Source organism: Zingiber officinale, chromosome 9A (genome assembly GCF_018446385.1).
Source record: "Zingiber officinale cultivar Zhangliang chromosome 9A, Zo_v1.1, whole genome shotgun sequence".
Lineage (NCBI taxonomy): Eukaryota > Viridiplantae > Streptophyta > Magnoliopsida > Zingiberales > Zingiberaceae > Zingiber > Zingiber officinale.
The window spans coordinates 8,819,311-8,845,958 of NC_056002.1; the positions used below are offsets into that span (position 1 = coordinate 8,819,311).

The following is a 26,648-nucleotide window of genomic DNA, read 5'->3' on the forward strand; positions in this document are numbered from 1 at the left end:
TTTATTGCATCGTGGGAGTTATTGGATTATAAATTGTCAACCAACGTACCAGAACAGATAACTTCTCTATTTTTATTGATAACAAGTTTGTTATCAAAATAGACAGAATATCTATTCTTTAATAGTTTAGAAATCGAAATCAGATTCTTTCTGTAGGTGCAGCGGAGCCCGGCAAGAGGGGGGTGAATTGCCTGCAAATAAAGATTATACCCTCCTCAAACTTTCAACTCAAAAATAGCAACAATAAAATAAAACAATTAAGCAGAAAGAAATAGAGAAGACCCGGAATTAACTTGGTTACAACCAAGACGGTTGTTAATCCAAGGCGATGAAAAGCGCAGTAAGAAAAACTCCTTCTCTGAAGGCGGAGAAGCCTTTTACACACTTAGAAAGCTCAACAGTTGCTAGGAAATCTAATACTGAGTTGATTGAATATTTTCTAGTTCCAAGGGCCTTTATATAGCTCCTGGAAGTTCTATCTCGAGGGTCCAAGGCGCCTCCAACAAGGTTCAAGGCGCCTCCAGCTCGGTCAGCGGATAAAAATTTTATCCGCAGCGCAAACGGTCAAATCTGACCTGTTGAAGGCGCCTTCATCAAGCTTGAAGGTGCCTTCATGTTGAGGGCGCCTTCATGCTTCATGAAGGCGCCTTCAAGCTGGTTTTCCAGCTTGTGCTTCTTTTCCAACTCCATTGCGTTGGCTTCCGATGCTCCGATAATTTGGGTGATTCGACCAATCGAAATAGGGCTCACCCGAACCCAATTTTCAGCCTTCCTCGAGCAGCCTTCCTCCCCGGCTTAACGTCCCTCGAACACCGCGCACGTTCTTCTTGCCCACCGGTGTACTCTTCCGCAGCTCTCTCGTCCTTCGGACGCACCGAGCCCGTCGGTTCCCTTCCTGTGTCGTCCTTCTCGTAGCTGCGTCTTCCGCTCGACTTCCTGCGCTCCTAAGCTCCTGCACACTCAGACACAGAGATCAAACACAAAGCAGGACCTAACCAACTTGGTTGATCACATCAAAACACCCACGAGGTCCAACAATTTCTAAACTTAGTACGTAAAGATAATTTCTGAAAATCCATATTTTATTCCTATCAGAGGATAAACATATCCCACTATAGCAGCTGCTATTTTTGCAGTAGTGCCCATGTAGACGGTGTTTTCCTTTTCATATAGTTGTCGGATTTCCTGGAACCCTACAATAAATTGTATACATGATCAGTGGTTCTCGTATATACACGCCAGGTACCGGTAGATAACTCCACTAAACATGTTACAACTAATAAATAAAATACACCTAAATTATTCTTAGTTCTAAGAAGACAGTCTATCTTAATGTCCAAGTCCTATTTCCAATCATTATAATTGAGACTACTAAGTCTTTTCTATAGTATAACAACTAGGGGATTGACTAACATTTGAAAAACTTAAGAATCACAAAAATATTTGGTCAAGACCAACATCTCAAAATCCCCGTGAATTTTGTATGTCATGATATTGTGGACGTATACAAATTCTAAAAGGAGATTTTATCCATTAATTTTATTATCTTGTCAACCTAGTTTTATAACAAATTAATAGTTGGTTTCCTTTTGGTCACACAAGTAATAGCAGTGACTCCGTTGTGGAGGATACTATTACATGCATCTAAGTGTATACCATGACTTTGATACTAAGTCCATTAAATAGAATTGTGCCCCTTCAGTTGGAGAAGATCATACACATCCTAAATAATTTCCTATAACCATCCATTAAGGAAGTTTGATCTAGTGATCCGCAAACAAACTCATCTGTTGTGGAGGGAGGCACTCAGAGCCAACACGCAAGCTTGTTGCATCACTTACAAACCAGTAATGGAGATCGTGGGATTCATATGTTATTCCCTCTCTCACTTAGTTATTTAAATGAGGAATTTTAACCTATGCTAGCATATAACACATGCACACACACAGTAAATAAAAGCAATAAATTTGAAAATTAATTTTTCAACTATTATGGCATTTTCATCACTGTCCTCCGTGTGCTCTAACCCTAGCTGCTGCCATCTTTAGCCACCGTCATCGGGTCGAGTTGTCGCATCTATCTTTCTTCTTATTCCGCTGCGCCTCTGGTCCTCCGATAGCACCATGCCTTGCAAATATACGATCTGCGACAAATATAGAATTTTACATACATCGATCATATATTCCATAAAGGAATGTACATGTATTCTAAATCGAACAAAAATAAAATTCTAAAAATAACACAGCTCCTGTTGTATTTGATACATACAATCATGCACACAAAATAATGCCCTTGACATGTCCAAGGGTCCAATAACACACAATATCTATATGTCATAATAGTTGAAGCCTGCAACCAAAGAGTTAGCACATCCTACTATTATCATGCCTAAATTATGTATGACATATGCATAATCTATTTGAAAACCAAACACACAGAGGCAAACCCTAGCTCTGATACAAATTGTTGGTTAGTCCTAGGAAAACATACCGATTTCACTGTACAAAAATTTTTGTACAAGTGTCGAACCTTTCCTTAAATAACCTATTGTGTTCTTTAGAAGTTAAATTAGGAATCGCAGACGGAACTTAGCATCGTTGATTCCAAATTTAACTTATCTGTTCTTAATCGTTTAGATTTGGATCATAAGCGGAACTTAACACTATTGATCCAAATCCTCCTATGTTATTAATTCCATTAAATATTAATTTCCAAAATTGGCTTCCAGGACTACATGACGAGGCACATTGCCTTCTTGGATATGGGAGTAACCACCACCGCCTAGACAAAGCCTTTTAAGGAAAACTAATATTTAATTTCCTTAAATAACTCTAGGTTAACCAAAAAGAACAATCGAATCACAAATTCGAAAAACAAAGAAAACACAAACTCGAAAAATAAATTTGAAAAACTAGATCTAATGCCTTTTGTGTTTGAAATTCATACAAAGAAAAATACCTAGTATGATGCGTAAATTAATTACTAATTATACCTTCCTTTGTATGCAACGACCTCTTGATCTTCTACCGTATTCCTCTTCTAACCTCGGGCGTTGTGTGGGCAACGATCTTCCGAGATGAGAACCACCAAGCACCTTCTTCTTCCTTCTAAGTTTCGGCCACCAAGAGTCATTCTTGATGGATAGGTTCGGCCACCACCAATGCTCCAAGGGATGCTAGAGACTAGGCTTCCTTTCTCTCCTTCTTCTCCTTGCTTGATCCGGCCACCAAGAGAACTCCACCAATGAAGAAGTTTCGGCCACAATAAGGTAATGAAAAAAATCAACCTATGGGTTTTCCCCAAGCTCTATATAATAGAGCTTGGGGTGGTTGATTTGCGTGATGAAATTAAACTTGGTTAAAGCTTAATTAGAGTCTCCAAGTTCCTGTGTTATCCAAGCGTCTTGATCGAGTTGTGGTAAGGTTTCTTCACCGACAAGGAGGCTTGAGCTAGTCAGAGGTTCCAGGGATTAATCCACCGTTAGATGGAGATTGTCCACCTTACGGGCAGCCATGGAGTAGGAGTCCTAATCTCCGAACTACGTAAACGAACGTGTCATTGTGGTTTGCTTGTTTTTTTTCTTGTCTTTAGTTTTCATATTCGTATTAGCTTTGTATTTTTGCTGTACACTAACAAATATGTAGGAAAGTGAACGTCTAGGGTGATCGTTTATTCAACCCCCTTTTAGTCGGTTCAAGATCCTCAATAATTCCAACAACTCTTTCTTTTTCTGTAAGAGAGTATTAAATTTTACAACTTCATTTACAAGCAACGACGTTTAGGACTGATGGTTGCCATTGGAAGGGGTGGAGAAATGAATATTAGAAATCACAAGGTAAAAAGTTTTGTTCGGTGATTTCTATTTTTTTAAAAAAAATACATAACTAAAAAAGAGAAGGCACAAAATATTTCATTGTGAGAAATTTGCGTTATTTAATGGGTGGGCCCATAAATATTTGATTTGTGGTATATTTGAAAAGTGAGATATTTGATTGATGATGTGGATATGAGAACCACAAATATTTGGAAGAAATATTTACTCTCATTTCAATCAAAATGAGAGATATTTAAAAGGGATATTTCTTCAAATATCCCCAAACCCCAAATCTCCACCATTGGAAGGGGTGGAGAGAGGGATATTATAAATCACCGAGTAAAATGTTTTACTCAGTTATTTCTATTTTTAAAAAAAAAAGATTGTGAGAAATTTGAGATATTTAGGAGTAAGATATTTGATAAATGAGACCCATAAATATGTGACTTGTAATATATTTCATGTGAAATTTGAGACATTGAGAAAAATGTGGACGTGGGGATCTTAAATATTTGGGAGAAATATTTGATCTCATATAGTTCTAACAACTCTTTCTTTTTATGCAAGGGAGTGTTAAATTTTACAATTTTATTTACGACATTTAGGACTGAGAAAGTGGTGGGGAGAGAGATATAAGAAATCACTAGGAAAAAAGTTTTGCCTGATGATTTCTTTTTCAAAAAAAATAAAAAATCAAAAAATAAGAGATAAAATATTTCATTGTGAGAAATTTGAGATATTTGATGAGTGAAACCCATAAATATTTGATTTATGATATTTTTTTATTATGAAATTTTGAATATTTGAGAAGTTAGATATTTGATTGATAATGTGGACATAAGTACTACAAATATTTGGGAGAAATATTTATTCTCATTGCATCCAAAATGGAGATATTTGAAGAGAATATTTCTCCTAATATCTCCAAACCCCAAATCTCCATTGGAAGGGGTGGAGTGACGGATATTAGAAATCATTAGGCAAAAAGTTTTACCTAGTGATTTTTGTTATTAAAAAAAAAAGAAGAGATGGAACATTTCCATTATGAGAAATTTAGGATATTTAGGAGTGAGATATTTGATGTGTGAGATCCATAACTATTTGATTTATGATATATTTTATTATGAAATTTTGTATATTTAAGAAGGATGTGAACATAGGAACCACAAATATTTGGAAAAAATATTTGTTCATATAGAATTCCATCAACTCTTTTTTTTTTTTTTTTTTTTTTTGCAATGGATAGTATTAAATTTTACAATTTTTTTATTTGATGACCGTCATTGGAAGGGATGGAAAGGGAGATATTAGAAATCACCAGGCAAGTTTTACCTAGTGATGTCTATTTTTTAAAAAATAAAAATAAAAAGAGATGAGATATAATATTTCATCGTGAGAATTTTAAGATATTTGAAAGTATATATTTAATGGGTGAGATTTATAAATATTTAGTTTATAGTATATTTTATTGTGAAATTTTGAATATTTAAAAATTAAGATATTTGATTAATAATATGAATATAGAGATTACAAATAAACGTTCTAAGAGGGAGAATTATTGGTTGGCATTAGCGTATAAATTAACAGATCGAATGAGGGAGACATTGGATTCTTTTTTTTGTATCACTCAACTTCTAGAGATTATAAAGTTCTCATGCTCCCACTCTCTTAACTAAACATGATTAACGTCCATCCATTTAAAAAAGTCTTGGATATATGTTCAAACAACTATTGGAGTATTTAATTTTGGGAATGAAATGCATCCCCTCATAAATTCAAAATTACAATACATAATTTGATAATTATCAAACTTTAAATATATAAATGTCAAACTATTTTCTAGTGGCTAACCAACAATAAGTTTTAGGTTCTGTGGTTGGCAAATGGCAATGAAGATTGTCCTACCTAAATGCAATACACGGCACGAGAAGAAAAAGCACTGTGGAAAGATGACAATCGTTGATTTGGATCCAATTGTCAATGCATGCCTAACTACGCACTGTGTCCTAATGGCGGTATTCAAGAATAAAAATGCGGTAAATCCAAAAGAACCATGAAGAACGTTGAAATCGAAATTTTTAAGTGATTCTCTCGATGAACCTCAACAGAGCAATCATCAGTGAGCTGGTTTCGTTATCAATTTAATCATCAATCACTAAATGATAATAAGAATAATGATATGATTCTACTAGCTTAGAAGAAGGCAAATAAAAATAAAAAAGTTAGAATACGACCAAGAATTTCTTGGCATAGTCACTCAAACACTTAAGTTAGAGAATAAAGAAGAAAAATAATAATAGGATTTGATGTATGTGTGCATGTATATTAGATATCGAAAAGGATTACTTTTTATAAGAAAATAATAGACTTTTTCTTTCTTTTCTTATTTCTTTGTTATTATTATTTAATTTTTTAAATAATCTAAGACTTATTCAGTTATTTTTTAAAAAATAATTAAAGATTTAGGTGATGATTATTCTTTTTTTTTGAATTAATCTGAGATATGCGTCATGATTATCCCTTTTCGGGAATAAACCTAAATTCTAATTTGATTCGTCAAGTAGACGGGATGTCGAGGAGTCAGGAGGCTAAGGAGATTGGATGACAAGGAGTCGGGAGGCCAACGAATTAAGGGTGAGTTAAGGGTGCTTAAGAAGCTAGGGTGCATTCAAGAAATCGAGGTGCTAAGAAATCGGGGTTCGACTCGGTTTCCCCTTTGCTAAAACTATCAAGATCACTAATCTTTTCTTATCCATGTGGCACCCACTAATTATCTTCCGAATCACAAGTCCTCTTTTCAAGTCTAATCGAAAGAGGTGGGAGTTTAATTAACTGAACTGTCATGTGATAAGAATAACTTCAGTTGTCCTTACTGCTCAAGCCACATTGTGGATCCCTTGTATATTTCTGAAGAGATTACATATTAAATGTAAGCATGTCTCAGTCATTATGTATTTAAATGCAATCACTCTTTTTAAACATGCCGCATGTGTCATCTGCGACAGACAATTATGTTATCCACAGCACACATTACATGTACAACTGTAAATTGAAAAAAGTCATAAGCAATCAACAGTGCGCGTCGCGCACTGCAGTTAAGAAAATTCACAACACACCAGTGGCGGATCCAGACAAAATTTTAGAGGGGTGCTCAAAGAAGACATCTTCTATGAGAATTTTTAAAGAGATAACACCAAAAATAAAAAGTTGCATCTTTTGATATACTGTACTCTAACCATGAAATTTTTTTAAATCAAGCAACTTGAAAACTTCTATGCTCTTTACTAAATTATCTTGGGGATAACTATGATCAAATAGTTGACAAGGTCCTCTAATCAAATATTCTCTTCGAATCTGATCTCTAATAGAAATATCAAATTCATTAATTGGTTTGCATAGCCCTGGGTCACTAACAACATCATCCGGGTTGAATTCAACGCGAGAATATTTTTTCTTACTATTTTCTTCCATAGAATTCTTAGAAGACTCAATACTTCGTTTTAAAAATTTCTCCATAACATATGTCAATTTCTCAAAATTATTAATTTATGCAATCAACATAACAATTAAAGTATTACCAAGAATAAATCATGAAATTAGAAATTAGATGAAATAAGGAACAAGATTCACCTAAAATTGAAGAGATTTTGCTTGTTGTGGAGGATCACCGGCGTCGACAGTGGCAGTGGCGTCGACGGAATAGGCGAACCACGAATAGTAGTGGCGTCACTTGCGTGAGGTGTCGACGAAGTGAAGAGGCGACAAAGATGAGGGCAACGGTTTGAGGAGACCGAAGAGGGGGAAATAATGAGATCTCTTAATGGAGATGGGATCCTCTGTCCCACTTTCTTCATGTCCTCGTGTCCCATTCACTGATCGAATGGATCATATCAGATCATGTCAGATCTCAAGGATGCATGATCTGATGTGGTCCGTCCGATAGTGAATGGGACACGGAGACACAAGGAAAATGGGACAGAGGATCCCATCTCCTCTTAGTGTGATTAGGATTTTTAGTTTGAAGAAGAAAGAGTTGACTTATAAAAAGAAGGTTCGGCTGCTGAAAAAGTTGTTGGAAAAAGGATCAGGAACGAGAAAGAAAGAAAACAAAAGCCGCTGCCAAAAGTTCGGGAATGAGAAAGAAAGAAAATGGTTGCCGGCTGGAAAAAGTTGTGAATGAGAAAGAAAAAGGAAAAGTGTTTTTAATGACACTTTTGAGAAAAAGTCCATTAAGTTTAAAAAATTAAAACTATACCCTTTATTTGTTAATCATAATTATATTATTATTGTTTGTTTCCAGAAGCAAGGGAGTGCTTCCGCACCCCCTCGCGCCCCCTTGCATCCGCCGTTGCAACACACAATGCTGCGATTAAATGCATTCGCAGCGCACATCACGTTAGGATGTAATGTTAATCACATTATCAATATTATACAATTATGACTAATATTTATCTAAAATATATCATTTAAATTTAAAATTTAGATATCATCATAATTTATTCATCACTTAAATAGAAATAAAAATTTTTTAAATACAATTAAAATATGAAAACATAATTTTTATTCATCTAATAAATATTTAAATTAATTTTATAAATAAAATACTAATAATAAATTTTTTACATTCAAAGATAATATGACATTAGAAATTTAATCTACAACAAAATTTGAACATTCCCTAATGTAAATTAAGGCCAGTTATGATTGACTTGTTGCAACTCAAGTAACTTTCTCTCTCTAAATCTTTTACGGTCATAATTATGTCGCTCTTGGATTTCTACAAGAGTATTCATTTCTTCGAGAGTCAATATAGCACTGTGAACAACATCACGTTCCATATCTTTAGTATACCTCTAGGGAAAACAAATTAAACCAATGCCTTAAAAAGAGCATGAAATTAGTATGCTCAAAAGTGCATATCTCATTTCTAAAAGAGTTAAACTTATGTCAAAACAACAATATACATAGAGATAGTGCACATTAAATATTCATTATAGGATGGCATGCACATAACAGTCAAAAGAAAAACCTTAAGTCAAAACGAATATCAGTTTAAACACGTACAAGTTATACACTAACGCTGATGAACCATGGGATACATTAAACCACATACCCAATAGCTAGCTCACATGGGGAAACCACGAAATCTCTAAGGATACCGGCGAAAGGAAATAATTAGACAATTGAATGATCTTGGTTAATGCAGTGACTATTGTATTGACCCAGAAAATTGATATCATGCTGTGATCCACAATACACAATTAGTATACACACCCAATCACATGAACTATGAAATTGCTCAAGACTGCAAGAGAAAACCATGAGTTTAGGAATTGTTTTGTTCACTTGTGCCTGTAGCTCAAGAAAAACCACTAGATTAACATTTAATTCTAAAGACTATAATGCTCACTAGAATCTATTGAGCAATCATCACAAGAATATCATTGTTTAAAGGACAACAGAAAACATCATACATTTGAAAAACTATAGAGACTATGCTACAAGACAAATCTTCAAGACCTCATGTCAGATAAACCTCATGTTCCCTATGCTTTATGCCTAAAGTTTCCTCATCTCCAGAACTTCATGCCAAGAATCCGGTTCTCGATTTTCTTGGACTTCTTTTGTCTTGCATCCCGTCTCCCAACCTACAAGGGCTTCTTCTTGGACTTCTCTTGTCAAAAATCTAGTTCTCGACCTTCTTGGACTTCTTCTATCTTACACACTCATAACTTAAGTTAGATCCAATGTACTAATTTAAACTTAAATAATTGTCAACACATTAAAACTTCTAAGACATGATTGCACCAATAGGAGCATCATCCAAAGAAGAGCGACGAAGAATTAATCAGTTTTGAAGTTTAACTAGTCAAGTAGCCTGGTGAAAGGCACCTCCAACAGTGTTGGAGGTGCCCTCGCGCCTTTTAGTGGAAGGCACCTCCAATGGAAGCACCTTGAGCTGATGATTATCATTAACTGACCGTTGTAAACATAGATAAATCTTTATCCACTGAAGGCACCCTGAATGTCATTGGAGGCGCCTCCAACCCATTGAAACTAATGATAATAGCTGCCCAGAATGCTATAAATAGTATCTTGAAGCTAGGAGTTAAATACAACAACTTGTAATAAATTTCTATACTCTTGACTGAGCTGTCAATGATTGTAAGAGACTTCTCCGCCTTTAACGAAGAAGATTCTTATTGAGCTTTCACTTGCCTTACATTAACAACCACTTAGATTGTAACAAAGTAAATCTCATCTCTTTTCTTTTATGTTGTTGATTAATCTGTTTATAATTGTTTAACTGTTTATCCTTGCTAGTTTGAAAAGAAAAAGATTTCTTAACTCTATTCTTAGGGATATTCACCCCCTCCCCCCTCTTGTCGCCTATGCAAATTTACAATTGGTATCAGAGCTTGAACGCCTTAGAAGGACTAACCGCCGACTAAAGCAACGAGACATGGCCAGGGCTAGCATCTACCTACTAGTGTTCGAGGAGAAGTTTGCATTTTGGAAGAAACGCGTGGAGGTATTTTTTTAAAAACTAACTTCTATAGTTTATTAATAATTAAATTGGGTTTTAAAGTACCCAAAAGCAAAGATGGAAAAGAACTTAGAGGTGCATTATTGGACTAACAAGTAGCACAAAGAATTTATGGCAAATAGTAAGACAGAATTCCATCTTCTAAGTGTGCTACTTGCTCAAGAACTCAAAAGAATCGACGATTATGAATCTACTAAAAAACTTTGGGAAAATTTCTTAGAACTCCACGAAGAACCAAAAGAGACAGAATTTGACTCCTCGATGGATATCTTTCGTCTTTAGATGAGTCCGAGATAGAGGAGATTGCTTGAACATCATTGATAGCCGAATACCTACCTGAAGACGTCAAAAGCACATTTGAGATGAGCATTAAGAGCAATGATGAAGGGGAGCTTCGAACAATGATTCTGACATGGTAAGTGAGGTACGTAACCTCTCCCCTGAAAAAATAATAATCCCAATTAGCCTCATTGACTATCCTTGGAGATGACCGGCCCAACCCCATGGAAATTTTCCACTGAACACCAAGGTAAATCGGGAAGCGTACGCATCGGCCAACCCAGAAGCTCAGCATCCTTTGATTGCAACCCTCATTTAAAGGAAAAACTCCTACAAATACGTCATAATTAGGGATCGAACCGCAGGTACCTTAGTGACAACTTGGATGTCCTACCGTGGCACCATAGTATTGATCCCTTGCGGCAGGGTAGAGGGGGTGAATAGCCTAAAATAAAAAATAAATACATTTCTCGTACTTTACAACTTTCTTGGAACAGACACTTATACAGAAAAGAAACTAATTAAAAAGATAAAAGAGACACAGAGATTTTACTTAGTTTGCAATTAGAAGATTGCTAATCCAAGATGTTGAAAGCCCACTAAAGTCTCTTTTAGGCAGAGAAACCTCTTACAGCAGTCAAAGCACACAATTACAAAGCTAAATTCAAATAAAATTATTTTCAAGTGTTGTATTTATCTTCTAAGATCAAGGTTGTAATTATATCCCTGATCGAAGCGCCTGGAAGGGTTCCAAGCTCCTAGACATGGATAGAATTTTATTTGCATCATATCTGATCGTGGCAGTGCGTATTTTGATAAATTTTTTTGTCTGGCACCTGAATCGGCCTGAACCTGCGCTTGACCGTAGGCTGACACCCGGGGCACCTTGGTTGCCTGGAGTTTGGGCGCCCAAAATAGCTCCAAGTGCCCGAACCAGGGTCAACTCAGAGTTGACTTCCTATCCGGGTCAGCTCCAGCTCCGCTCCAGGTGATTTCGGCCATCCAGAATATGGCTCAATCGAACTCCTTTTTTGGCCTTCTCGAGTAGTCTTCTGCTCCAGTTTCTCATTCCTCGGAATCGCCGCGCGTTTCCTTCTCCTCCTCCAGCGTACTCTTTCATAACATCTCATCCCTCGGACGCACCGAGCCTATCGACTCTCTCTCTTGTGTCATCCTTCTCTCTAGCTGCGTTTTTCACTCGACTTCCTGCGCTTCCAAGTTCCAACACACTTAGACATAGACCATCAAAACATAACAGAGTCTAACTTAACTTGATTGATCACATCAAAATTACCATTTGGTACTTATACATAGCCCCGGGGACACACAACCTCTCCCCTGAGCAATTATATAAAGTTGTGCAAATGTTAAGTAGATCTTTATGTAAAAATAGAACCAAATACATAAAAATAAAGAAAGGCAATGGATACCTGTTAGAAGTTTTTGAACAATTAAAAGGTGAAAATGTAAATCAAAAAGATAAACTATAATTATTAGAAAAGAATCCTGCAAGTTCATATTCCAATTATTTACCAGTTTCAAATTTGAGAAATTATGAAAAGCAAAATTAGTATTTTAGATTTCACAAGAATTAAATCAGAAAATTTTTCTATAAATTATATACCACGAAAACTTCTGATATATCCAATAGGTATGAACTTATTTTGAGTTCCGAAATCATGCCTAACTTGATTAAAATTAATTTTTATACAAGCTTTAATTTTAATTTTCATTAATTTTAAATATCGGTTAGAAAATTAATTAGTTCATATACCTACTATTAATATTTTCTATTGAAATTTTTTTGTGATAATGAAGTATATTTTATGTTATAGAATAAATACTTTTGAAATTTTTTGACGATTATATAATTTGTTATGAATTCTTGATAACAAAAAGGAAATTTTAAAATTAAAATTATTTTAGAGATAAATTTTGAAGAACCTAATTTTTGTTGGCTAAGGAATGTTATATTCTCAACTTCAAGAAAAATCAACAATATATTTTAAATTAAAATTTTATTTTTAGGCATTTAAATCTAAAAATTCTTAGTTTTAATTAAAATAGTTATTCTGTCAAAAGAAAAATATTTTTTTCATAAAAAAAATTGCTGATCCCACTTTTTCTATTAAACCATAAGAAAAATTTTTAGTATTTTTTTAAACTTAGAAATAATTTTAATTTTTTTTTTGTCAAATCTGGTTTTTAAATCACTAAATTTAAATATTTGGAAATCACTAGTTCATTTAACCTTAGAAAAAAAAAATTCGATTTTTTCACTAATTACCCCTAGTTTTTAAATGTGATTAAAGGGGAATAGGGAATAAGTTAAGGGGAGGTAATTGCATATACATAATTTTTGTAAATGTTTGATAGTGCTAAATATAAAATTTCTTGTACTTATTGCAAATTTGTTATTTATAACAAATTACAAATTTATTTCTTAAATAGTTTTATTATTTGTTTATCTTAACTTAACTTAGGTTGATACATATCAAAAAGGAGAAGAATGTAAATACCCCAGGTTAGTTTTGATGTGGTCAATCGGGTTAAGTTAGATCCTATAATTTTGATTTCTTGTGTCTAAGTGTATAAGAGCTTAGGAACATAAGAAGTTGAGCGGAAAATATAGCTAGCGAGAATGATAGCATGGGAAGCGAGTTGATGGGTTTGGTACGTCCGAGGATGAAGTGCAGAAGAGTACACTAGTGGACTAGAAAGACGTACATGACCTTCTAGGGATGAGAAGCCAGGAAGGAAGTCTACTCGAAGAAAAGGTCGGCGTTGGGTTCGAGCGAGCTCAACTTCAAATGGTTAGAACATCACCCAAAGAAGAGCGACGAAGAGTTAACTAGTTTTGAAGGCTAATTGGTCAAGCAGCCTGATGGAAGGTGCCTCTAACAGTGTTGGAGGAGCCCTCGTGCATTTTGGTGGAAGGCGCCTCCAACCATGTTGGAGGTGCCTTGAGCTAACGATTACCGTTAGTTATCCATTGCGAGCATGAATAAAACTTTATCCACTAAAGGCGCCCTCGATATCATTGGAGGCGCCTCCAATTACCCACAGAAACCAACGGTAATAGCTGCCCAGAATGCTATAAATAGCTTCAAGGAGCTAAGAGTTAAATACAACAACTTGTAATCAATTTCTATATTCTTTACTGAGCTGTCAAAGATTGTAAGAAGCTTCTCCACTGATCCTGTCTAAAGGTTATGAGATGGTGCACTGGCTATGATGGATGGTTGGTCGAAGAGTAATAAGCTTCTCAAGATCTGAAGGAACTCCCCAACAATCATGCGCACAATCAGACAAGCCAATAAAGTGTTAGTGGCCTAAGATCAAAGTGAGAATTCTTGGCTAGGTCCTCCGACGCTCAAGTCAATGTCCTCTTCTGAAGAACAGTAAAGAAAAATGCAAAAAGAGTCAGGCTCAGATGCAAGTATTTGCGTACCTTGCCAGCAGAGAGAATTTTTCTTTTTATACCACCTCACATAACCTCCGCGATTGTGAGGTGATCCCCGGTTTGTTAGAGTTTGTTAGGTGATAGAAGAAAGTACAACTTGGGTGTTTTATGATAGTTTCGAGGAATTTTTTTTATCCACGGATGTATCTCTTTTTGTCGTTTATGCTCCACATCATTACTGAAGTTGTTGAAGGAGAATGCTATTATAACTGACTCATTAATGGAAACCAATTAGTTTCTAAAGGAGATTTCAAGGGAATATTCCCGGACAATTACGATAGGCTGTTAAAATGTTTTATCTGTTGTTTGCCTACTGAATACATATCAGCCGCTCCACCAGACCAGCTGCACTACTTGTTATTGTATTAATTTTCTCGACCATACATTAAATACTGCAAAAACCTGCTCAGAAACTAATATAATACCCGTATTATGTCATAAGTTCACTTGAGGAGTCATATAATAAAGCACATGTGTTAGAACTATATTTTAGGGGTACTATACCTTCAGGTAATTTAAACTCATCTGACCTTTGAAAGGTCAGACATGTACAAAGAGTCATTTGTTCAATCTATCCTTGTTTGAACGATAGTGTATATATAAAGAGTTTTATGAGACAAAATATTATTAAGCCCGCACGGCTCTTGCCCGAATGGGTGTTCATAAAGAACCTTATGTTAGTTTAACCTTTACCTGGTCGCACACGTATTGAGAGCTATATATAGGCTTAAGTATCTCTGGATCCGTCTAGACTTTGCCCAGCCGGATGTTCACATAAAACCTTATGTCCATTCAGCCTTTACCCGGCTGAATGAGTATCGAGAGCTACATATGGGATTAAGTATCTCTAGGTCCATCCAAGCTTTGCCCGTCTAGATGTTCACAGAGAACCTTAAGTTCGTTCAGCCTTTACCTTGCCGAATGCGTATTGAGAGTTATATATGAGATTAAGTATCTCTGGCTCTATCTGGACTTTGCCCTGCCGGGTGTTCACAGAGAACCTTATGTCGATTTAGCCTTTACCCGACTGAACACATATCGAGAGTTATATATAGGATTAAGTATCTCTGGGTCCATTCGATCTTTGCCTGGTCGAGTGTTCACAAAGAACCTTATGTCCATTCAGCCTTTACTTAGTCAAATGTGTATCGAGAGCTATATACGAGATTAAGTATCTTTGGGTCCGTACGATCTTTGCCCGGCCAGGTGTTCATAGAAACCTTATGTCCGTTTAACTTTTACCTGGTCGAACGTGTATCGAGAGCTATACATGAAATTAAGTATCTTTGGGTCCGTCTAGTCTTTGCCCGACTGGGTGTTCACAGAGAATCTTATGCTCATTCAGCCTTTACCTGGTCGAACAGATATCGAGAGCTATACATGAGATTAAGTATCTCTATCTCCATCTGATCTTTGTCCGACCGGGTGTTCACAGAGAACTTTAAAATTCGTTCAGGTTGACTCCATCCAAGTATTTTTACATTATAGTCATCTAGAAAAGACCCGACAATTAGGTGATCAACTAAACCAGATGGAGATTGTTCTTCTATCTCAACTTTAACCCCCACACCACCTTAACGAGAATCTTCCCGTCATTTCCAAAACCTGCTTGATACAACCCGTATCATTCGCCTTCAACGAAGGATATTCTTATTGAACTTTCACTTACCTTAGATTAACAATCACCTAGGTTGTAAATAAGTAAATCCTACCTCTTTTCTTTTATGTTGTTGATTAATGTATTTATAATTGGTTAACTGTTTATCCTTGCTAGTTCGAAAAGCAAGAGATTTTATTTACTCTATTCTCAGGGCTATTCGCCCCCCCCCCTCTCTTACCGCGTACATGGACCTACACTTTCGGCATCTTTCAACAAGTGGCCTAGAAAATAGATGGGGTGTTGTACACCATCTTCCTATCGAAGCAGCATCATGACGACTGCTCCTTCAGATGCTGATAGGTATACCCATAACATTTTCTCCTGCCACTAGTTTGGAGAGTAAGGGTAGTCAGGGCAATTACTCATTAAATTTAGTGAAAGTATGTCCCACTCGAACTTAAAAGTTTTCTCAAAATCTAAAAAAAAAAAAAAAGATAAACTCTGATCATCTGAGCGGGAGATGAATAGGAAAAGTGTTGTAATGCGTCTGACCAATCGTTGTGCCTCCTTGAGATTGTGAGGGGGAGGCATATTCTAGAGCACCTGGATCTTCTCGAGGTTCAACTTGATTCCTCGCTCGGTCACTATGTATCTAAAAAAAATTTCACTTTTGACCCCAAATAAACACTTATTGGGGTTAAGTTTAAGCTTGTATTGCTTGAGCATGTGACATATCTCCTCAATATCTAAGATTAAGGTCTCAGATCAGACATACTTGATTTAAAAATTATCAATATATACCTCAATATTTCTACTGATTTGATACTTAAAGACATAATCTATAAGTCGTTGATAAATTGCCCGAACACTCTTCAAACCAAAGAATATGACAATATAACAAAAGGCTCTATTAGTGGTGATAAAATTAACCTTTTCTTAATTTTTAGAAGCCAGAGAATCTAATGATATCCTTGATAAGCATCTAGTATACATATGAGTTCAGAATCGAAAGTAGAGTTTACTAGTTGTTTAATGCAAGACAAGGGTAGCAATATTTTTTGGCAAGCTTTATTTAGGTTATGAAAGTCGATACAGACTCTTCATTTGCCTCCCGATTTAGACACTAGCACTATATTAGTGAGCTAAATAGGGAATTGAACCACCCGTATGTACCCAACTTCCATTAACTTGACGATCTCCTCCTAAATCACCTAGTCTTGCTCTAGAAGAGAAATTTCACTTCTTTTGTAGAATGAGTAAAATTTCTGGTAGTTTGTTTAACCAGTAAATCATTACAGTCGAGAAAACACCAATAATGTCTTTTGAGACCAGGCGAAGACATCATGATTGTGTGAGAAACATATAATTAATTATTGTTTGAGGCCTAAAGGGATGTTGGTAGCTACTCGAGTGAACCTGTCTAGACGGTCGGGATAAACCCATACACTTTCATGATATTCCTTCAGTCGGTATATCGGTGCCTCTTGGACAGTTGGATAGAATTATTTTGAGTTTGACCGCTTTACGCGAATCGATCCGGATTATATCTACGTACCAATTCCTTACCACTAATTTGTCACCTTTTACCTCCATGACTCGGCTCTCCATCAGGAATTTAATTTTCTGATGAAAAAGTAGAGACCATCGCTTTGAAGGTACTCAATGTCAGTCTCCCTAGTATGATATTGTAGGCAAAGGCGGCGTTTACGATAATAAAGGATGTTTGCTAAATTCACATTTGTGGCTTCTCCCCCAAGGAAAAGGAGAAGTTAATTTGGCCGATAGATTGTACTTCGTGGCCCGTGAAACTATACAGGAGTATGTATAAAATGAAGTTCCTCCCTGTCTAGTTGTATCTAATTGAAAGTTATTTTGAAAATAATGTTGACGAAATTGTTGGTATCAATAAATACTCTGTTTATCCGATAATTGGTGATAAAAACCTCGATTATTAAAGTATCATCGTGGGGGCTTTAATTCTTGCCAAATCTTACGGTTCAAAATTTATGGAAGGACCTTGTTCTTTTCCCCGATTGGTGTTGATGTCATAACTCTCTAGCTTTCTACAATAAGTCTTTCAGATTAGAGTGGAGTATCCATCTGTGGGACCTCACCCGAGATCATATTCACAGTCCCTCAAGCATTGATCTTATTCTTGCTTATATTTTTTTTTCTTTCTTCTGCCTTCTGACGAGACCAGAAGGAACGTTGGGGTTCCTTTGAGGGAGAACGAAATCGCCAACTTATAGGTTAGTTGATATTAGCATCATGATGATAATGACGTTTATAAGGTTTGGGAGATTTTCTTTTGCCAAACCAAATCTGATTGACATTCTGCTGATCAGCTATTCGTTTCAATTCCTTTCTATATTGTTGGAAATTCCGAGTGGAGTGAGTACTTGATTTATGGTAGGCGTAATATTGAATGGCCCCAAAGGACCCTCAATCATATTCAGAAGTAGGAGTCGGAGCTACTTCCACTACTTGTACCACCTTTTCACCCATCTAATTTATGAATTCCCGATTTCGCAAGGGTGAAGGAGGCACTCTACGATTTGGATTAGTGAGGATGGGAGTTGGAGTTGGAGTTTCCTTTTTTTCATGGACTATACTTCGTTGACTTGAATATACTTAAGTGCTTAGGCTTGTAATCCTTATAAGTTGGTTGGAGTTTTTTTTTACCAGAGACTTGAAAAAACTCCATCAACTAAGCCTTGTGAGAAAGCACTAATCTGTACCTCTGGGGTAACTAAGAGAGCATCTATAACTACCCAATTAAACCATTGTAAATATTCATTTAGGAGTTCTTTGAATTTTTACCTAAGGGTGAACAAATCATGCGTTATTTTTTTGTATCTTTGACTGGTTGCGAAGAGTTGTATGAAGACAATTTTAAACTCCTCGAAAGTTCATATAGAAGGGGCAAAGATTCGATTGAACCATCTATGCGCCAAGCCCGAAAGCATGATCAAGAAAACTCGACACTTAACACATTCCATATACTGATGCAACAAAGAAGCATTTTCAAATTTACAGATGTGATCTTTGGGATCTGTAGTATCATTATATTCTTCAATCTGTAACATCCGAAAATGTCTTGGTAACTCATCTTGGAGAATGTCCCAAAAGAACAGAGAATCTCAAGGAGCTTTCGTTCCATCAGATTCGGGGCATTTTTCTCTTGGAAAATCTTGATGAGGGGTTTTACCAGAAAATTTTACAAAATGTTCTCTTGTAACAGACTTACTGATTGGTATGGGAAAAACAGTCTGCGGCGTTCCCATAGGCCAAGACACCTTCTAGTGTGTTGATATTGCTTCAATTGACCAGGGTGGTAGTTTTATCGAAGGATTGATCATAGGTGAAGGATGTAAGGATTGCCCCTTTAATACTGCTTGCATCGTTATCACTACTAACTTGTCAAAATCCTTTGTTGTCATGGTAGTGACATTAGGTCTTTCAACATCATCCATTTTAACATTCTGGTTCAGGTCTTTAACTTAGCATTCCCACAAATAACGTCAATTTGATCATACTTGTGAACGCTAACAAGTGAATCATCGATGAGTTGACTTCGTGGCGAACTTAATCATCAATCACTAAATGACAACGAGGATAATGATGTAGTTTTATAAGCCTATATGAAAGCAAACAAGAAGAAAAGTATTAGAATGATGGTCAGGGATTCCCCTGTGCAGTCATTCTGAAGCTTAAGTTAGAGAAAGAAGAGCAATATTAGAGTTCAATATATGCGTGCATGTACCTTAGACACCGAGAAGAGCTACCTTTATAGGTAGAAAACAGACTTTTTCTTTCCGTTCTGATTTCTTTGTTATCATTATTTAATTCTTTAAATAATCCAAAACTTATTCATATCATTATATTTTTCTCGAAATAATCTAAGATTTGCGTGATGATTATCTTTTTCCTAAATTAATTTGAGATTTTGTACCATGATTATTCCTTTTCTGAAATATACTTTAATTTCAATTCAAATAACTGAGGAGATGATATGCCAAGGAGTCGGGAGGCCAAGAAGGCAGGATATCAAAAAGTCGGGGCGTCGAGAAGTCAATGGTACCTAAAAAGTTAGGATACACTTAAAAAATTAGAGTGCTAAGGAGTCGAAGGTCGACTTAATTTATCTTTTACTGGAATCATCTCAACAAGGTCACTAATCTTTTTCTTATCCATATAATATCTACTCAATACTCTCTACATCATTAATTGTTATACGTAATCAATTGGTCGCATTATGGTTGACTAGCTTATTTTTAAAAAACTATTTCTTTTTAGAATTGAATAAAGAATAAGGAATCACGATTCTATAAAATTAAAAAGATAAACATTTTATAGAAAATGTGCATTATAATACCATTTTCTTGTTTGAAAAAATTCAAACCCAGAATAAAACATTTGAGCATAGGGAAAAATAGCGACCTAAAATTCTAAGTAAAAGTCAACCCTAGAGTCAAAATCCTAAATTCTAAAACTCATCGACAATGATAAGATGAAGAATGACTGACTACTATTGCAGTCTTGCTTTTATATTATATATCTTTTCCCTATTGTTAATTTAACCTACCAAGACTCAATTAGTGGTTATGAAACGACCTCTGCCACTAAACTCTTGGCATGAGACGACAAGATTAAGATAGAAGTTGTCCCAACCACTGAACCATATATGATCATTTTTATAAGAAATGAACAAAGAAGACTCATTGTTCTATGTATTTTGATCTTAAAAAACTCATAGCTTCTCAAATTTTAAAATTTTTTTTATTAAACTAGTCCTTGCTTATCAATTTAACGGGTTGAAGCAGACTATGCAACTGCCCTTAAAAACAGTCCCTACTTATGATGATTCAGACTCCATGTACATATGCACTATCCAATTCCTAACCACCCTTCCAAACCACTTGAAAATGTCACTACAATATGTTTGTTGCTCAAATGCCTCCAATTTCCTTATGTAATAAAAAAATTCACTATACAAGTAAGCAATGACTAATGCAAATTAAATGCATATAATTTAACACCCAAGGTCGTTTCTAAAGCTTCGCCGAGACTTACATACCAAACGTCAATCATTAGTCCTCATTTAGTCTACTAATTAATCATCATGGGGTAACTTGATGAGCAAATCACCCAACCAATGGCTGTCTCTCTCTGTCTCCTTGTGGAGCCACAGGGATCGTGCATCATACATTGCACACTTAATTAAAGGTGGATTAGGAGTCCATCTTTTTTTAATTCCACCTAATGATAAAAATATCTCACCTCTTAGATCAATAATTCATCCTCTTTAAGTAAATTAAGATTTGCTGGCAGAGTATAATTTAGCACGAAATAAATATAATAATGATCAGTGCTGTGTCTTAAATTCGTCACTCTTCTCCTTCCTTTCCTCGATTATCCTCTAAAATTTCTTCATAAAATGATGAATTTTTCAGGCATTTCACAGGCCCTCAGTTGCTTGAAGGATTGCACCTCCGATTCATGCAATTATGTCGTGTCCTACGAGGATAATCTGAGCTCTCTGGCCGGAGAGGTGAGCCAGTTGAAGAGCAAAAGTGAAGACGTCAAGCGAGAGGTGGAAGCAACGATGAGGCAAGGCCTCAGGCCCCGCAACGAGGTGCTCGGCTGGCTTAGCGCCGTCGAAGAAGTAGCAGGTGAAGCGGATCAAATTCGCGCCAAATACGAGAGAATGGTCAAGTGTTTTTGCCGCTTTCCCGCCAACATTTGTACCAGCGTCAAGCTTCGGAGAAGAGCCGAGGCAGCTCTCGCGTCTGCTCGGGAGCTGAAGCAGAGAGACTTGCCGGAGGTGGTCCACCGCCACAATCTGGTCCGCTTCATCAGGATGCAAAATCAACAAACGGCGGGGGCGGAGAAGGCGTTCGAGGAGCTCCAGCGACACGCGAGAGACGACGGCGTGACCTGCTTCGGGATCCATGGGATGGGCGGCGTCGGCAAGTCCGCACTCTTGAGGGAGTTCAACAATTACCTTGAGAACGAGCTGGAGTATCTGGATATCATCATCTTCCTCGAGTCATCGACTGAGCATAAGGTGGAGGAGCTTCACAAGTTTTTGTTCGCCCGACTGAACCTGACATGGCAAAACGGCGTGAGCCAGATGGACAGAGCCGCCAACATATTCCGCGTCCTGAGCCAGTTAAAATTCGTGCTGATAGTCGACAATTTATGGGAGCCTTTGGATTATCGAGCCGTAGGAATTCCATTTCCGGAGCCGGAATCTAGATGCAAGATCATCGTCGCCTCACGGATAGAGGACGTCTGCAGCCACATGAGAATGGAAAGGATGATTAGGATGGAGCGCATAGAAGAAGAAGCCGCCTGGGAGCTCTTCAGATTCAATGCAAGGCTTGAACCCAACGAAGCTGATGAACGCATAATCAGAATTGCTAAAGTGATGGCCAGGAAGTGCGGCGGCCTGCCGGCGGCGCTCGTCGTCGTCGCCCAAACGATGGCCAACAAGAAGACCGTCCAAGAGTGGATGCACGCCGTCAACCTCATGAGGGACGCTCCTTTCCAGCTTCCAGGTATGGAAGAACGCGTTCTGTATCCTCTTAAGCTGAGCTACGATCGCCTTCTCACCGACAGGGATCGACTATGCGCCTCCTATTTCTCTCTGGTGCCGGAAGGATGTCTCGTCGACAACTATTTCATCAGGAAGCTATGGATCGGAGAAGGGATCATAGATGACTTCAACAATGTCTGGGAGTCTGCGAACGAGGCACACTATTTGCTCGGAATGTTGAGTTCATCCTCTTTGATACAAAGAATTGACGGCAAAAGCTATGCATCAGAAAAACCAATTGAAAGTGACAGATTCAAAATGCACCCGATGACTCGAGCCATGATTCTGTGGGTGGGAAGGGAGTGCGGGAAGAAGGGAAGCAAATGGTTGGCGCATTATGGAGATGGACTAGCAGAAGCACCAACAGCTGAGAAATGGAGGGTCGCAGAGAGAGTCGCGCTTGGTCAGAACAAGATAAAAGCTCTGCCGGAGGCCCCTCAAGCTCCAGACTTGATTTACCTTGATCTTGGATACAACGATCTTCTCGTGAAAATTCCAAATGGTTTCTTCTCGCGGATGCCGAAGCTCAAGATCCTAGACCTGCAAGACAATCCCATAGAAGATTTTCCTGTGGGGATTTGCAATCTGGCACTCCTGCAATTTCTCACCCTATCAGGCACTAAAATCACATCCCTGCCGAGGGAGCTCGGGGGTTTGGTGAACCTGAGGTACTTGGCATGTTCATCAACGACACGCTTGAAAAGGATCCCTGACCAACTCATGTCGAGGCTTCAGGAATTGCGGTGGCTCAAGATGTGCGACGGCTACAACCAATGGAGGGCGGCACCATCGGAAGAAGAGGAAGCTTATCTGGAAGAGCTGGAAGTCCTGACGAAGTTGAAGGTTCTCGGAATCGCCATTAGCACAGTAACTTCCCTTCGGAGACTATTCGAGTCACAGAGGCTAACGACGTCCGTGCATTGGCTTCAAGTAGAGGACTGCCGAGGCCTGACGCGGCTCGACATTCCGTCGACAGAATTCCCTCAGGAAAGTATGCCAAACATTATGGAGCTGCGAGTGCACGCAATGAATGAACTGGAAGAGTTTGCAATTCAAGGTACTGCCCTTGCAAATCTAATGGAGCTGCACCTCTCCCATCTTCCAAAGGCTTCCCTTGTCTGCAGGGCCGTTGGGTGCCTTGGAAGTCTTCGAACACTAAGAATTGAGAACTGTAAGGAGATAGCTCGACTAATACAATTGGACGCCGGGACAAACGATGGCGAGGAGATAGCCATCTTCCCTGCTCTCAAACGTATGGTGCTCAAGCGGCTGCCAAAATTTGAGAGTTTTAGTGATGAGAGTCGAACAGTGACATTTTCTTCGTTGGAGAGCATTGAGATTGAAGAATGCCCTAAACTAACAAGGCTTAATCTGTGCTGTGGGAAGCTGAAGAGTGTCAGAAGCGAAAGAGCATGGTGGGATGAATTGGAATGGGAGGATGATTTGACCAAATTGTCTTTTGAGAACCTCTTCAAACCTCTGTAGGCAGAGTTGAAGTGCGTAGGGTTTTTATAATTGTGTGTGTTTGAAGCTAATCAGCTATCGCTAAGTTACTATTAGTGGTGTCTCTTATAAGAAGCCGTGGGATACCGTGTTTTAATAATTCACGGTCATCTGTGCACACCTTGTAATCTTCCATTTCAGATGATTTTGTTCTAATCCTTTCTTAAATATCTCAAGTGATCCCGTCCGGAAACTGAGTCAGACGAACCGCCGGGTAAGGTGGATGAAATGTTGATGAAGTCGCGGCGTCCCAGAGGGGGGTGTGCTGAGATGGCTCCCGTGTTGACCAAGTCTCCAAAAGTCCTTTGGTCAACGCTACCTGCAGCCAGCGACCGGGTTGACCCGGCCCCCGGTACCTCGATGCTCGAGGCAGATCCAACGAATATATGAGTACAAGACTAAGCCATGAAATAATGAAAATGCACATGAAATATGAACGAGGAACGTACCCTGGCCCAGGGGGCACCCTCGGATGGAACGCGGCTCGAGTTGTCGCGACCCGGAAGAATGGATGACTCCGATCAGGATGTATAGCTGGATCTGACGACGAGGAACTGAACGCGGCACGGGCTCGAAAGACGAGCTGCAGGTCGGGATAAAACACCGGCACGCAGACCGGGGGTATTAGCGGCACGCAGGCCTGAACCCGAGATCGACACGCAGGTCGGGAGACGAGACCGGCACGCAGGCCTGAATAAGCAACCGGTACGCAGACCGGGATAAGACACCGGTACGTAGACCGGGAACTAATATCGGCACGTAGACCGGGACACGTGAGGAGTACACAGACCAGCACCCGAGACAACACACAGGCCGGTATACAACATCAGTACACAGACAAGAATACCACAAGCACACAAACTGAAACATAACAACCGCACGAAGGCCGACCTACGACGATGGCTCAAAGGCCCGATCAACGTCGAAAGCGCATAGCGGCATGGGTCGGATACCGGATCGACATCGAAATTGTACGACAGTGCTGCTCGGAGCATGACAGTAGCTAGGCTGTTCGCGAAGCCGTGGATCGGGCGGCAGATGTGCACTGTGTGCATGACATGGGTGGTCCAACAAGCAGCAAAGGCAATCCGACGAGCAGCGAAGGCGGCGAGAGGACCATCTATCCCGACGGGCGCAGCTTGGGCTCGTCGGAGTGTGTCGCTGGCGAGAGGTGGCTCGTTGGAGTCTGCTGCTGGTGAGGGGAAGTGAAGGTGGTGGCGTGGCCGTCGGGAGAAAAGCGAAGAAGAAGCTGTGGCGTCGTCGTCGAGTGAGTCCGTGCAGTGACAGTGGCGTGAGGAGGAGAGGGAAAAGGAGCAGGTCCGACCCTCCCTTGGCGGCTTGGGGGTGACTGCCGACAGCGACCGTCGCTCGATGATGTCGACGAGGGACGAAGAAGGCTCCATGTCCTCACTGTGCGTCGGGCACCGAAGGGGAAGGAGAGAGGAAAGGGAGAGGGGCAGCGGAACATCGGCGATGTTGGCGTGCGGAAGAAGAGGAGGTGCAGCCGGAGGCGAAGGAGAGTAGAGAAGGAGAAGGCTGGCGGTGGGCGGCGTCCGAGCCGGCAAAGAGGAGAAGGCCGAGGAAGGCTTGCTGGCGGCGGAGACCAAAACACGGAGAGGAACCTCCTTTTCGCATGCTACAGTGCCCTAAATAAATGTGCTACAGTACATTGACGAAAATGCCCCTCCCTCTCTTCATTAATCTCTCATCTGCCCTTTATTCCTAGCCACATCACAAGCCTCCCCCTCAAGTCTAGTCGAAGGAGGCGCAAGTCTGACTTACTAGACCCAGCCAACGATAAATAGAATCGCTACTGAATGCAAAGTTATATCGCGAGTCTGTCATATAATCGTGGAACGAGTAGCTGTGGACGATGGGTACCTAGCAATAAAGAGCGTGACCGAGCGAGTGTCAACCGAGCGATAGTGAATCGCGACCGGGCAATAAAGTGAATGATGAATGCGCAAAGTCGTGAGCGCGACTGAGCGAGTGCAGACCGAGCGGCAATAAGTCACGACCTAGCGAAAAAATATAGATCGGGCGATAAGGTGACTGCCGAGCAGGTCGAAAGACGATGGGCGTGCGATGTAGAGTGCACAACTGAGAAAGTCTTTAAGCGATAGGTCGATCAGCGTAAAGCGAGTAGACGAGTGGTACCGGTGAGTGGTCAAGTAAATGGCCAAGCAACAGCGATGAGCGAAATACGAATGACGAGCGTCGGGCAGAGCGACGAGCGGGGCGAGTATGTCGAGCAGAGCGACAAGTAAGCGATGAGTGAAATATGAATGCCGAGTGTCATGCAGAGCTGCGAGTGAGTGATGAGCGCCGACCGAATGAGTGTCGGCCGAGCGAGTGTCGAGCAGAGCGGCGAAGCGTGCACGATGAGTGTCGAGCAGGGCAACGAGTAAAGCAAGCGGGATAGGTGCCGTGCAAACCGGCCAGTGGAGGAAGTGGGATGGGTGCCGGGCAGGGCGGCAAGTGAGCGGAGTGATAAGTGCCGACCGAGAGGTCATCGGACGTGAGAGCAGAGCTCACTTATAACTTACACTGGGGCGAGAGTCTGAGACCCTGACCGGGAGGTGCTCTGGAGGCCTAACCAGTACTTGATCTGGAGACTTGTGACCTAGAAGCAATCTGCAGGCCTGACAAAGAAGCAATCTGGAGGTCTGACCCAGCCTTGATCTGAAGACTTGTGACCCAGAAGCAATCTGCAGGCTTGACAAAGAAGCAATCTGGAAGTCTGACCCAGCCTTGATCTGAAGGTCTGACCCAGAAACAATCTGAAGGCCTGACAAAGAAGCAGTTTGGAGGCCTGACCAGGAATGGATCTGAAGGTCTGACCCA

The 26,648-nt window shown here is 39.3% G+C and overlaps 1 protein-coding gene across 1 annotated transcript in view; it reads left to right on the forward strand.

Annotated features, from left to right (window-relative positions):
• Positions 1–23,786, forward strand: part of LOC122019009 (disease resistance protein RPS2-like) — a 34,045-nt gene extending 10,259 nt beyond the window's left edge. Inside the window, exon 8 of the mRNA XM_042576521.1 lies at positions 21,168–23,786. Within this exon, the coding sequence (XP_042432455.1) occupies positions 21,168–23,786 (2,619 nt within the window). The remainder of the gene's footprint in view (positions 1–21,167) is intronic.
• Positions 23,787–26,648: the final 2,862 nt, after the last annotated feature.